Below are 13282 nucleotides of genomic sequence, written 5' to 3'. Positions count from 1 at the left end.
ATTCAGTTATTTATATTCTAGTTATTTTTTATTATTTTTCAGATTTCAAGACCAGTACAATTCATTTCATTTTCAAATTGTTTGCTTTTCATTTACATTTTTGTTTTGTTACAAATTGATAAAACATATGGCCCCAGATTTAGCTCCATAATTACAGAGCTTATTTAAATTGTAGTGAAGTAAAATACTTGAAAAAAAAAAAGTAAAAGAAAATGTAGTGTTAGTGTTTTTTAAATACTCCAAATAGTACAAATTCACAAAAATCTACCTTTGGTACAGTGTGAGTAAACATATTTATTACTTCCATACTGGTATGTCATGTTGGATGACATGTCAATTTAAACCATTATGATGGGGTTTTGTATAAAAGCAGCTTGAGGGTGAATACTGACTTTACAGGTGGGTAAAATATAAACAAAGGGCAGAACTGTGACACTCTCCTTTGCCATGCTAAACCAGTTCTTCACTGCCAGTAAGCCTTTTTTCATTACAGTTGTTTCAGAGCCAGTGTTTCTTTTTCTGTATTTTAACCATTATTTATTCAGGGTCGTTTTAAAAAGAGCAACCAGTCTTTTGTAGGACAATTCTGATCACATTCACACAATAACACACTTTAACGCCTGGAAACTGCCCTGTACAACCACAGCCTGGAGCAGTTTGGATTAAGTGCAAAGAAAGCACAGTATGAAATGTTTATCTGAAAATGATTAAATAATAGCCTGTCAATTTAGATAGAGCTGCATGTTTTAATTTGAAAGTTTGCCCGGATGCAAGTTTTGTCCTTGCGGATACCGCAGTTATCACTGTACCTGAATGAGCACATCTTGCATCGTACCGCAACGTATGAGGCTAAAGTCTTCCACGGCTGCAGGTAGTTTGCCCCCTCAATAATAGCGAAGGGCGGCAAGAACATCATTTTCCCACGAGACTAGGCTGCTGCCATGCGACGAATAGGGCTGACCGCATCAGTTGCCTTGATGAATGTATTATGACGTTAGCATCCAGCTAGCTGGCTAGGTTTTATTCCCAGAAATCTAACGTAACATGTTACCATCGAAAATCGCGAATGTAAGCTCTTACTTGAGGTGAACAACGCTCCACATGATGCTGTAGCAAATATCCGGTGCGGTAACCGGGTGATACATCACGTTGGACCTTAAAAGGTTTAGGAATGTGTTTCAGGTAAGGCTCAGGAGGTAACAGAACTAGCGGACTAGCTTCATGGAAACACAGTAGTAACCTGTGCAGCTACTGCAACGCGTAGCTTGTAGCTACACATCTTGCTAGCTAACATGTACAGTTGATTTCAAATAACCCTAACGGTGTCACAGATCGGTAAATACAATGCCAACACTGCATTTCACAGACAGCTAGAGGCCCAACGCGACAATGGAGTCTTTTCTACAAATAGCTCCTCATTCCTTGGCTATAGTGCTAAGCAGGCATGGAGAGTCGGGGGCTGTCGCTGAGTCGGGGGCTGTCGCTGTGTCAGAGAGTGACGAGTTGCCGAGACATCACACCGGCTATGAGATTTTTGCAGATTTCAAAGCAGAAAATACACAACAACATGTGTGGAACCAACGGGTTACGGAGGCTGTGTCCGAGACATTCTTTCTGGGCTGGATAGACGAGCATGTTCTGCTGATACAGGGAAAGGAGGACCACCTGGAGGTACTGAGAGAAGGCTGGATGCGGAGGTCTCTCAATCCGCCTCGGGGATTCACCATCAAATATCTAGGTAAGCACTCTACACCCACCCGTCTGGATAGGCCTAGGCCCACTCGCTTTCCAGAGCTTACAAGTGCGTTTCCGTTGATAGTTTGAGATATTACTAGACTATCTCCATTCAGTACTGACACATACCTGACCATCATCATCATTGCAGATCTTGCAAATGTGTATTTGTTACATCTGTCATTTTTATGCCCATACATTTTCAGAGCTAGACTTTTAATATTAACTAATGCAAAACTTCAAATGAATTTCTCTTGTAAATCGCACTGAATACGAAGAATTCTATCTGAACACTTGGTGATCAAGGAGGTGAAAAAGACATAACAGAGGCTGCATTTTCATTTTAAGTACGTGTAATAGTATTACTAAGATTTAGATTTTACAAGGCTAAAAATCCAGCAAATGACCCAAACGGAGAAGAACAAAAGAACAACTGATGATAATGGGAATGGCTGCAAAAAGGAAAGTAAGAAAGTGTTCATGGTGGTGTAGTGGTTAGCAGTGTTGCCCTGCAGCAAGAGGAACAGGTGTTCAAATCCATGCGTCAGCCAGCTACCTTTCTGTGTGGAATTTCTTTCTCTGTGGGTTTTCTGGGTTTTCTCTGGGTCATCTTCTGACGTCCTCCCACCGTCTAAAGACGTAAAGTTAAGTTCACTAGCAACTCTAAATTGTCTATAGGTGTGAATTTGAATGTTTGTCTGTCTCTGTATGCCATGGTGTGCCCTGCCTCTTGCCCAGTAACACCTGAGGCTCCAGCACACCCATGACCCTTAACAGTCAAAGTGATTAGGATAATGGATGGATAGTGAACATATCTGCATGATCATGATTATTTCACATTTTTGTTAGGCCTACATTACACATTACGTCCTAAATGATAAAATTGTTTTATTTTATATACTTACTACTTTATTAATTAAAGATTTGACCGGAAGACATGATATGGCACATCCCGAATGGATGTCAATTAAACAAACTTCCACTGTGCTGTTAAAATGTGAAATTACATTGTCAAATTATTCAGCTTGGGAGCCAAAATGAGTGTGTGTGTGTGTGAATTGGCTACTTCTCAAGTATGCCTCTGTTTTCAAACTTGAGGTTAATTTTAAAGTTTATATCCACTACATAAAAAAAAATATTCATATGCCTTTTGACATTCTATGTTCATTAATACTTTTTTGATCAACCAATCAAACATTTTAAAAGAGCTTAGAGTTGCTCCTCTAAACGCCGGCATACAACAACTAATCATCATCAACATCAACAAATGATTATGAATGTGTTTTGGTTATGATGACTCGCCCGCCTTAGATGGGTCAGTGACAGTCTGGCTCAGTCAGGACAAGTTTTTGAAATAAAGATATTTTAAACAGGTTTAATATTTATGACTGGCCTTGGTGACTGATGATGTACGATTTAGCATAATATGGGCACTTTAAGTACTGTACTACAGTAAATGTACTTACAGTGGCAAGAAAAACTTTGTGCCCCTTTTGGAATTTCATGGTTTTCTGCATTCATTTGTCATAAAATGTGCTCTGATCTTCAACTAAGTCACAACAATAAAAAAAAACACAGTCTGCTTAAAATAATACTCTTACACTTCAGGTTCAGATACTTTTTCCACCCTGCACTGTGAATGTTTACATGTTATGTTCAAGAAAACATATAATGTTTGTGTAGTATTATTTTAAGCAGACTGTGTTTTGTTGTGACTTAGATGAAGATCAGAGCACATTTTATGACAAATTAATGCAGAAAACCATGAAATTCCAAAAGGGTCACAAAGTTTTTCTTGCCACTGTATATTATTATCATGGTATTTATAACCTCTGCATTTAAGTAAATCTAGTTCAATATTGTACGTCTGGTAAAAAGTGTATTTATTATACCAGATATGTTCAAGATTTAACAGAAAATAATGTTGATGGCCTTAACTACAATGTTGAAATCATTATTTTGAGAATGTAGCTAATACATCAGTCTGTTATGATGGGTTAAGAATTCAGCATTAGGTCGTCGTTAAAGCATCAAGAAAGCATTATGTGGTCATCAATAATTTTAATCAAATTATATTCTGAAATGGACAATTGTATAATATTAACTTACTAGAATGTGCATTTCCTAAAGAAAATGTGATTGCTGAAAGCAAGTTGTCACAGCTCCTTGCAGCTGAAAAATGTGTGTGTGAAAAGTTTAAAAATTCTTCCAAACTCTCCAGCAGGTGGCAGTATGGTCATACTTCAGTGTGGTTGGCACATACTCATTGTCAGTGAGTTGTTTCTATTACTTAAGCTTAACCATAAGTTTAATATTTACAGTTCCATAACTGCTGGCTACTGTAATATTTTAGTATGTTAAGCATATCTGCAGATGGTAGAAGTGTAGGAGATTTCACGCCTATGAAAATTACTGTAGCTCCCCCTATTGGCCAATCCGCATGAAACTCTACAGGTGTACATAGAGTAGTATTTTACAGTAGCGTGCAAAATTTGGTTTGCCTGGTAAATTGCATTTAGGAGCTACGCCATTGAATTTTTCAAGACCCCACCCAAACATTTTTAAGAGTTACAGGCCAACGGTAAGAACTGTTGCAGAATTGGTGGTCCAAATAAGGTGTTTACCAGATTTATACCCCTTTTGATAAAGTATGAGGAAAAGGATTCAAGACAGTGTTTTACAGATGATACAAAATGGTGAGGATTTTTGTCAGAAGGAAGTGGGCAGTCCTAATTAAAAAGATTTTCAGAAACATCTAAGGAACAAGAGGAAAAAAGATTTTACTTTTACTACTTATGGTTTAGGAGTTGAAGGAGTTAAAAACGTCAGATGCAAAAACTCTAATAACTGTCCACATGGTGGTGCTATAGATGCATGTTTACAGTATGTGAATCATTTCAGCATGGAGCAGCTCTCCAGAAAGTTTCATCACTGCTTTTGAGCACTCCCATAGACCTACCTCCCTTTCAAAATAAAAAATCTAAATAATATTAATATAAACTCAACAATATATATCAGCACTAAAAGTAATAGCACCTCTTTCCTCAGTAAGCTTGACATTTGAGCATTGGATAATAATCATAATAATAAATAGGTCTAGGTTTGTGTTATTTATGTTGCTAAGTGTATTTGGAAGAGTATGCTTTTGTAATTCATTTTTAAATTTAAATGCAGGACTCTGACTTGTTGCGGAGTATCTCTACAATTTGGTAATGACACTTTTACTGAAGTAGAGGATCTGGTACTTCTCTCACCACTGGTGTTTTGACAATTGAAACGTATTTTCTTAAAGCAGTAAAAACAAATAGACAAAACATGTAGTCTACTCTTTTCAATCGTAGCCTGTAGTGTTGAGATGGATTTTCATTGACAATGTGCAGATTTATTATTGTGAAACAGTATCTCAGTTCCAGAGTCATTGTCAGACACATCCTTGTAAATGAAATAGCAGCTTATAGTTTCAGTTATTGTCTTTGTTCAATACCACATTACCACTGTATGTGAGTAGTGAAATTCTAACTTATGCACCTCATGCTGGTGCTACATGTTTTCTACACTGCTGTTTGGGAGAATTTAATATACTTTCAGACTTTGGAGTTAGCTATTGTAAGCTGGTATGTTTACCCCAACCGCTGACTACTATAAGTTATTATGAATGTACAGACTGGACACTGGAATACAGAGAAGTAACACTTAACAAGTAACACAAGAAAACGTTTTTTACATAAATTCATGGCTAAGGCACTTCATATGGTACAGAAAACCAAATGACTGATCTGAAGCAGTGCTCTAAGTAAGAATAAAATAAAGTACTACTAAATGTTGTGTAGTTCTAATCCTGCACAAACCCCGGGCACCTATGGATTCGGAGGTACAGTGGTTCTACTGCCCTCAGTTTGTTCGGCATAGCTGCTCCACCATTATTCATGGCAAAGATATGCAGAAAACCTTTTTAATCAGAGTACACTACTTCTGAAATATTCATCTGGTCAGTCAAGTAACACAGTGGGGTTAATCACTTTCAGCTGCTTTGGTGTTAATGAAATTAACAACAGGTATACTAGAGGGACAACAATGAGACTATCCCAAAAACAGACATAGTTTTATAGGTGGACACCATTGACTTTTTTCCTCCTCATCTTTTCTGACTTTTCTGATCTTTTCTTTTGGCTTGGGTCAGTGCCACTACTGGTAGCATTAGGCAATACCTGGACCCTAAGGAGGTTGCACAGACACTCTAACTTCTCCAAGAAGGCACATTAATACATATGTACATACAGGTTTGCTGTGTCTCCCAGCAAAGTCTCATGAGTATAGACGATTTCAGGAGTTAGACAATTACTAGAGCTGGACAGGGGCCTTAGAAGGTCCCTAACCCATCAGCAGGACCGGTATTTGCTCCTTTGTGCAGGGAGGAACTGGTTGAGTTCTGCAAGAACCCTACAAAAAGAACTGCAGCATGCCATTGGTTTGAATGTATTATTATTATATAGAAAATATAGAATTATATTATTATTTGGCAGATGCTTTTATCCAAAGTGACTTACAAATGAGGTTCAAGGCAAGCAAAATATCTAAGCCAAGGAGAAAAACATTAAAGTGTTATAGGAAGAAATATTTCTATTTCATGAGGTGCACATGCAAGATTTATTTCATTCAAGATTTAAGTGCAAAGAATGTTGAGGAAGAGTTCTGTCTAGAAAATTGGGACTGGTGCTGCAGAAATTGGCCACATCCGGCCCGTCGTGTAACTATATCCGGCCCGCGAGATCACTTCTATATTATTGTTATTAATGTCCCGGCGATATGAAGCGCTGGTAACACAATAAACTACAGATCCCATAATGCAGCGCTTCAGCTGCCTTGCCGAACACATTCCGCGTTAATCAAGTTTAGCTTATGATGCTGCAAGTTATTGCGAAGCCAGCCCTCAGGATGCCAAGTAATGTTGAACCATATCGGCACAACGGTGCTCGCAAATACGCACTTTGCTGATAAACTGAGTTCTCACGGAGCTTTGGTGACTTTGACGAACAAGAAAAGAATTTTGAGTTGCTTCGCAACCCATTTGCCGTCTATGTGGAAACTGCACCTGTGCAGATTCAGATGGAGCTGATTGAGCTGCAGTTTAATGACAGGTTTTGTTGTGCAGCATGTTCATATTTTGAATTTGTATAATTTGACAGGATATATTTTTATGGGGAGCAAAATTTTATAAGTTATTTAAGGTTTATGTTAAAAAAAGTTACGTTTTAAAAGTTTTAGTGTGTGTAAATGTGTATCCCGTTCGGCCCACGGCCTAAAGTGTGTTTACGATTTTGGCAATTGAGTTTGACACCCCTGATGTAGAGGGTCCAGCTCCACCCCCAGAACAGAGCTAACCCTCTTAATCAGTTTGTTTAGCCTGTTAGTGTCTGCCACCTTCATGTTGCCGCCCCAGCCGACCACAGCATAAAAGATGAAAATACAGGGAATGAACAACTGCATCTGGACCCATAGATCAAACAGTGTGGATGATATTTTTCCTCTGTGACAGAGAGAACCCAATGTCTGCTTTTTTTCTGAAAACAAGCTGAAATGTGGAGTCCACTAACTATAGGAGATTTATCCTTTAATCGTCTGAAATAAGCTTGGAGAGCTACAACATTTCTTAACAGAACTGATGTACTGTTGGCCTTGCATAATAGAGTTTCAGGTTGCATTTTAGGATGCAGCTGCAGACTGTGAAACAGTTTTTCAAAGTACCCTTCCCAAGCCCATGTGGCCAAATTCATCACAGTAGCAGGATGGTTTGTCATGCCTTGTAGCTAAGGAAGCAGCACTGCTAGGTCATGCAAATAATCATACACATTTACTGCTTTTCCTCACCTGAGTCAGATGCTGCTGTCACTCATTGAGAAACTTTTCTCTGCTTGGATTAAGCCCGACCGATGTCCCATCCCCGAGACCCATATATCCCACAGTGATTGGTTGGTTCGATCAGCTCCGCACCCACACTGTAAAGTGTCAAATATATAAAACAGCGGGGGGCAACAGCAGGCAACAAAAAACAACAAGTAGCAAAATCATCGGGCAGGCCGGTAAGGCCAGTAACTAGAATCTGGAAATATACAACTTCAAGGCAGAGAATACCTGCAGAAAGTACAGATAGAGGGAGACAGAGAGAAGGAAGCACAACTTCCGGAGCGAGAAAAGACAAAGGGTGCTTTCACACTTCACAATTCGTTTGCTTTGGTCCGAATCAGTTGATGAGTTTGTAAACTTGTAGCAATTTCTCCTTGGTTCAGTTTCGTTTCACACACAGAAAAACCCAAGTCTGCAAAAACATGTTACTTCAAACCACGCGAGAACATTCTCTCTGCTTATTGGTCAGATTGTCTGCCGCAGGAACAGAAAAAGTAAATACAAGATGAATGTAAAGTGTTGTGGACTACTGTATGTTTGTGTGACAGAAGAGAGATGATTTCACTATGAATGTTAACGTGGATTGGTCATCCCGTTGATTATTGTTTCTTACGTTACATTGCAGGTCTGATGCTCTGCAGGTGTCTGACCTAGTGTCTGATGCGAGGCACTTCACCTCATCACACCTCCACGTTTGTCCTCGATTAATCAGACAGCATGTTTTGGTCAACAACCAAAAAGAGGAAAATCTACACACTACCCAAAGCCCTCAAATCATGTGATTCATAGCGTTTGGTCCCATTTTGGTTCGCTACGCGTTCTCACCAGGAGGACCGCACCAGAGTTTGCTAAGTGATTCAGATCGACAACACCTCATTTTGGGGGTCTTGGTGCAGTTGTTTTGGTTCGCACTTAAGTGCAATTACTGTGTTCACACCAGACAAAACGAACCGCACCAAGAGGGAAAACTAACTTAAGTCCGATTTAATCAAACTAAATCCTGTAGGTGTGAAAGCACCCAAAGTTAATGACATATAATGGTAGTATTTAATGAATATTACAATTTACAGTTTCACATTTTTATATATCATTAAAACAGTGGTCAATTACTGTACTTTGAAAAGGTAGATAAAATGGAGCAGATGCATGATGGCATTCAAGTTGGGGTTGATGGGCAAACTTGAGGGGGTCAAGTAAAGGTTTTAACATTGTAACAAACTTTATTTGTGTATAGCACACACAATAAATCAAACAACATTCGCACTTTTTATTGTGTTTTGGTGTGTCTGTTTTTCCTGCCTCCTCATGCTGAGTTGAGACAGTTGAAGTTGTGTTTGACATGGTGCTGTAAGGTGTTCTTTAAGATGTCCCTGAGATGGAATTCCAAAGTTATATTGTGCGGTAAGAGACTATTTGGGCATGCAGTTGGCAATGACAGATGCCATTCACCTAATTAAAAGTCAGTTCACGATCAAAATGATTTTAAAGCTGTTCTTTTCATGTAAAAATGTTTTTTCCTGAGAGCCGTAAGAGCTCATCTGTCCATTATAGTAAATCCATATAAAAATGCTCAGATAAAACAGTTTTTCAGTGCCACGTGTCAGAAAAAGATAAAGGGTCTGATTAAAACAGTGAGTGGGCCTGTTCATTTATTTAGATTTTTTTTTTTTTTGTAGTCATTTTTATTAGGGCCTCTTAAAGGTCAGGAAGCACGGTCTATGGCGTTTTAACAGGTTTGGGAGGGTGATAGCTGAAAGAAAACTGCAAAGGGTTGACAGAGACATTTATCTATGTTTCTTTGTCTCAACTCTGGATTGTCATACTTTAGGTTGTCTAATAAAGCTTGCCATATTACTAGATATGACACTACCAGCCAGTAGTTAAATCATGACATGTGGCTATCATGACTTCACTCTACAGGTATGTTACAGGATCCAGAGTAAGGTGAGACGCACTAACTCAAAATTTATTTTCTTTGATTTGCATAATTTAACCCCAGCATAAATAATAATCACAGTTCATTTACATATACAGTATCTCTGGAAGAGTTTTAAATCAGATTCAACATAGCCAGCTCTGACCTCAGGAATACATTTGACCACAAGGGGTGTGTTATTCATTAGGGAAAATTGATTTGAAATGAGAAACAGAAAAGGTGGTGAACCTTGGACAATTATGCCTCCTACAACCATCTGGCACAGCTTCCCAGCTGCTTTGAAACTGTTGGAAATTGCAGAAGTGCTGTACTAGCTAAAATCTCCCAACAATAATAGGGGATTGCTTTCATCAGTGTTGCTAAGTATGTGTGTGCGTATGAAAGAAGATAAGATGTGTGTGTTGTAGCATTTCGTCAGTGCGCTCCTATAACGAGTCAACTCAAGAAGTTCTCTGAGCTGTGCATGTTGTCACACACACAGACACACAGTGACTTTTTTACCCTCAGTGCTAAGTCCTTTGTTTTGTGAAGGGACTCCTGAAGGAATGACCATGGATGGACGGACAAAAATGAATGACTGTGTTTGCCTTTCTTAGGGGGATTATGTTCTCTTTCATCTCACTGTCAGCTCAGCAGCCCCTTTCCTTGTACCTTTTTGTATTTGTGCCCTGTCCCTTGATCAATTTTTGCTGTCACAGGCTTTTTTTCTGTCTGATAGGGATCCAGGCTTATCTTTTTACACTTCTACCTCCCCATCGATCCCTTTTGACTCACTTGAAACAGCACTCTACCCTTATCTGTCATATTTCTGCTAAAGCTAAGACTAGTTGAATGAACTACAGAGGGGAAATGCACTAGACTAGGCTCACAGCTGGTCTCTGGAGTGGTGTAGACACTTTATTTTGTCACTGTTAAAGGGGTGTGTGAGAAAATATATAAATCTAGACATCACAGTAGGAGCATTAGCTGCAACTCCCAATTACGTTAACAGTAACATGACCATAGGTGAGGCTGGCAAGCCTGGCCATTTCATCAGTTCATTGTCCAGAATGGAATTACGTGAGGCATTGGCAACTTGCACTCTTGACTCAACCAATTCACCAAAGCTTCAGAAGTTTGAAAGTGGAAAACCCATTTTGACTCTTAATGCTAGTCACACAGTTTGCAATGTACTTCTTTTCACAGTCTGACTTAAATTACATCCCCATACTATTGAATTTCTTGGACCCTTCTTTTCAACATTATTCTTGTCTTTTGAATCTTGGACTGTGTTCTTCTGGATGTTTTCTTCTGTGACGCTGTTGCTTGATATTTTAAAAACATAACATTTTCAATCATCATTTTCTCTTATGTATGCATATATCTATATGTAGCATTTGTACCTGTTGTACAGAATTTTTGAAGGTAACCTGCCAGGTATCCAACCCTGTGGAGGACAGTTTTATCAAATTTTTCTTATGGACGTGACACATGCACATGCTTTATATTACTTCATTTGGAACAACATATTTTTTAGGAAGTTTGTGATGCAAATACTGAAGGTCTTTTAAGAAATACTAATGTTATTGGCTAAAATTTTTTTCAGTGAAATAAATTAAGTGGGAGAATGCGATTGCTCAAACTGTCATCATGAGCGCTTGATTTTGTGGAGCTAGGTTTGTACTTATTTCTATTACAGTTGAATGATGGAGTTTACCCCAGCTATTATTTTCTTCTTCTCTGAGTATGACTTCTCATCTTATGCTAGCTCAGTGAAACTTATTTTGTAGTTAATAGTAACCTCAATTCAGCCTCTGTGGTTATTACTACAAACCCTTCTCTGTCAAAATTGTAGGAAACACCTGCTAAAGTAGTCACCTGTTGAAGAGGTCCGCTCACCTTATCTTTTAATTAAACGTCACACATTGCCTCCAAGGCAAAAACAGATACAGATTCCAGCTTATATTAAAAAAATAAAATTAGGCAGTATTGTTATCCTCAAGGGAAATGTCTTTACTTAGAAATTAGCTAAAGAGCAAAAGAACTTTAGTTTCTGTTCCCAGGCGAGTAACCAAAACATGATTGCAAGAAGAATGGTTGGAACAATATTACTTGTACAGAATTTTTGACATGGCAGCTAAGATTTTGAAGTGGAGGGTCTTCACTGAGATAATGTTATTAACATACACACTGTAGTGCTGTTGAGTTCAGAGTCTTCAGATTTTTTTTTTTTTCAGACAGTTGCTTGAAACGATATCAAACCTTAACATGTTTTGTAATTCACTCTCTCTCCTCTCTCTATTTATTAATTTACTTATGTTGACTACTTGGCCACACCATCCAGTGGTCTGCCTCATGGACCACCTCAATTTATTCCTCCTTCTGCGGATGAGGACGCTGTTTCAGATAAATGATCTGTGTTTTCATGTAGAAGAAACTGAATAACAACAAAAACATCCAGAGAAAAACGCATTTCAAAAAAATGAGTAACTGATATGCATTTTAATGAGTGAAATAAGTATTTGATCCCCTATCAATCAGCAAGATTTCTGGCTCCTAGAAAGAGATTAGGAACACTCCCTTTAGAAGAGTGGGTGAAGATCAGGTTCCAGGAGGTACAGGCTTTCACAGACTACGTTAACTCAGTGGACACTAACATCAGATTCACAAGGGAGGACACCAGGGAGAACCGGTTGGCTTTCCTGGACTGTACGGTCATCATTTGGACAGGTGGCAAACTGGAAATAGAGGTTTACAGGAAACCCACCCATGGTGACCAGTACCTTTTTGTTTGACTCACATCACCCACTACAACACAAACTAGGCATCATCAGGACCCTGAAGCATAGAGCGAAAAACATCCCCACCGCCACAGAAGACCAACTGAAAGAAGACAAGCATCTCAAGACAGCTCTCAAGGCCTGTGGATACCCCAAGTGGGCCTTCAACAAGGCAGCACCCTGCTCCATAAAAAAGAACAATGGAATAGCTGGAGTCCCAGGTCCAACACAAAAACCTTGTCATCCCTTACATGGCTGGGGTTTCAGAGAAGCTTAAAAGGATTTTTAGAAAACACAGCATACCTGTCTGTTTCAAACCCACCAACACACTTAGGCAGAGACTCGTCCATCCCAAAGACCAGACTCCGTAACAAAAGATGAGCAATATAGTGTATGTGGTCCAGTGCAGTGAAGAAGCAGCTGCTACACTCTTGTGTAGGATGGCACATCACAGGAGGAGTAACATTGTACCTTGTACTTGTAAGTCGCTTTGGATAAAAGCGTCTGCTAAATGTAAAAGTGAATCAGCTGTGTACCTTCATCTTAAGGACAAAGGACACTCATTGGAGGAACTTCACATATTAGACAGAGAAGGCAAGTTGTTTGGGAGAGGTCTCCTTGCATGTGCAAATCAACACCTGCTCACTCAACAGAGGTTGAAGCCTTAGACACAACCTATCTTCTATTTATCATGTTACCCTTTCATCCATCCCCAGAAAGATCAGGCCCAATTCACACCTGCACCAGGTTGGACACACCATTCATTTTAGGTGTTAAGAGGGGTAGGCAGAGGTGTGACTATTACATCATTTACATCTTCCCCTTTCATTGCTTCACCTAACAAGTCTATTCACGCCAAGGGGTGGAGTGAAACCAAGATGCTACTTGGATGAGTAGCGAAATGTTTGAACCTGACAAGAAGGAAGTAAAATTGCCATGACTCAACTTT

At 39.1% G+C, this 13282-nt stretch overlaps 1 protein-coding gene across 2 annotated transcripts in view; it reads left to right on the top strand.

The window, feature by feature from the left end:
* Positions 1-798: 798 nt before the first annotated feature.
* Positions 799-13282, top strand: part of LOC113164920 (storkhead-box protein 2-like) — a 55606-nt gene continuing 43122 nt past the window's right edge. The window contains exons 1-2 of one of the 2 annotated variants that reach the window (XM_026365532.1): positions 799-871; positions 1367-1738. In XM_026365532.1, the coding sequence (XP_026221317.1) occupies positions 1390-1738 (349 nt within the window). In that variant the 5' untranslated portion in view covers positions 799-871; positions 1367-1389. Of the gene's footprint in view, positions 1183-1366; positions 1739-13282 lie in introns of both variants that reach the window. The other variant, XM_026364703.1, reaches the window with a different exon arrangement.

Source organism: Anabas testudineus, chromosome 10 (genome assembly GCF_900324465.2).
Source record: "Anabas testudineus chromosome 10, fAnaTes1.2, whole genome shotgun sequence".
Classification (NCBI taxonomy): Eukaryota; Metazoa; Chordata; class Actinopteri; order Anabantiformes; family Anabantidae; genus Anabas; species Anabas testudineus.
Note: the sequence above shows the minus strand (reverse complement) of the source record. Positions and strands in the feature narration are given on the sequence as shown.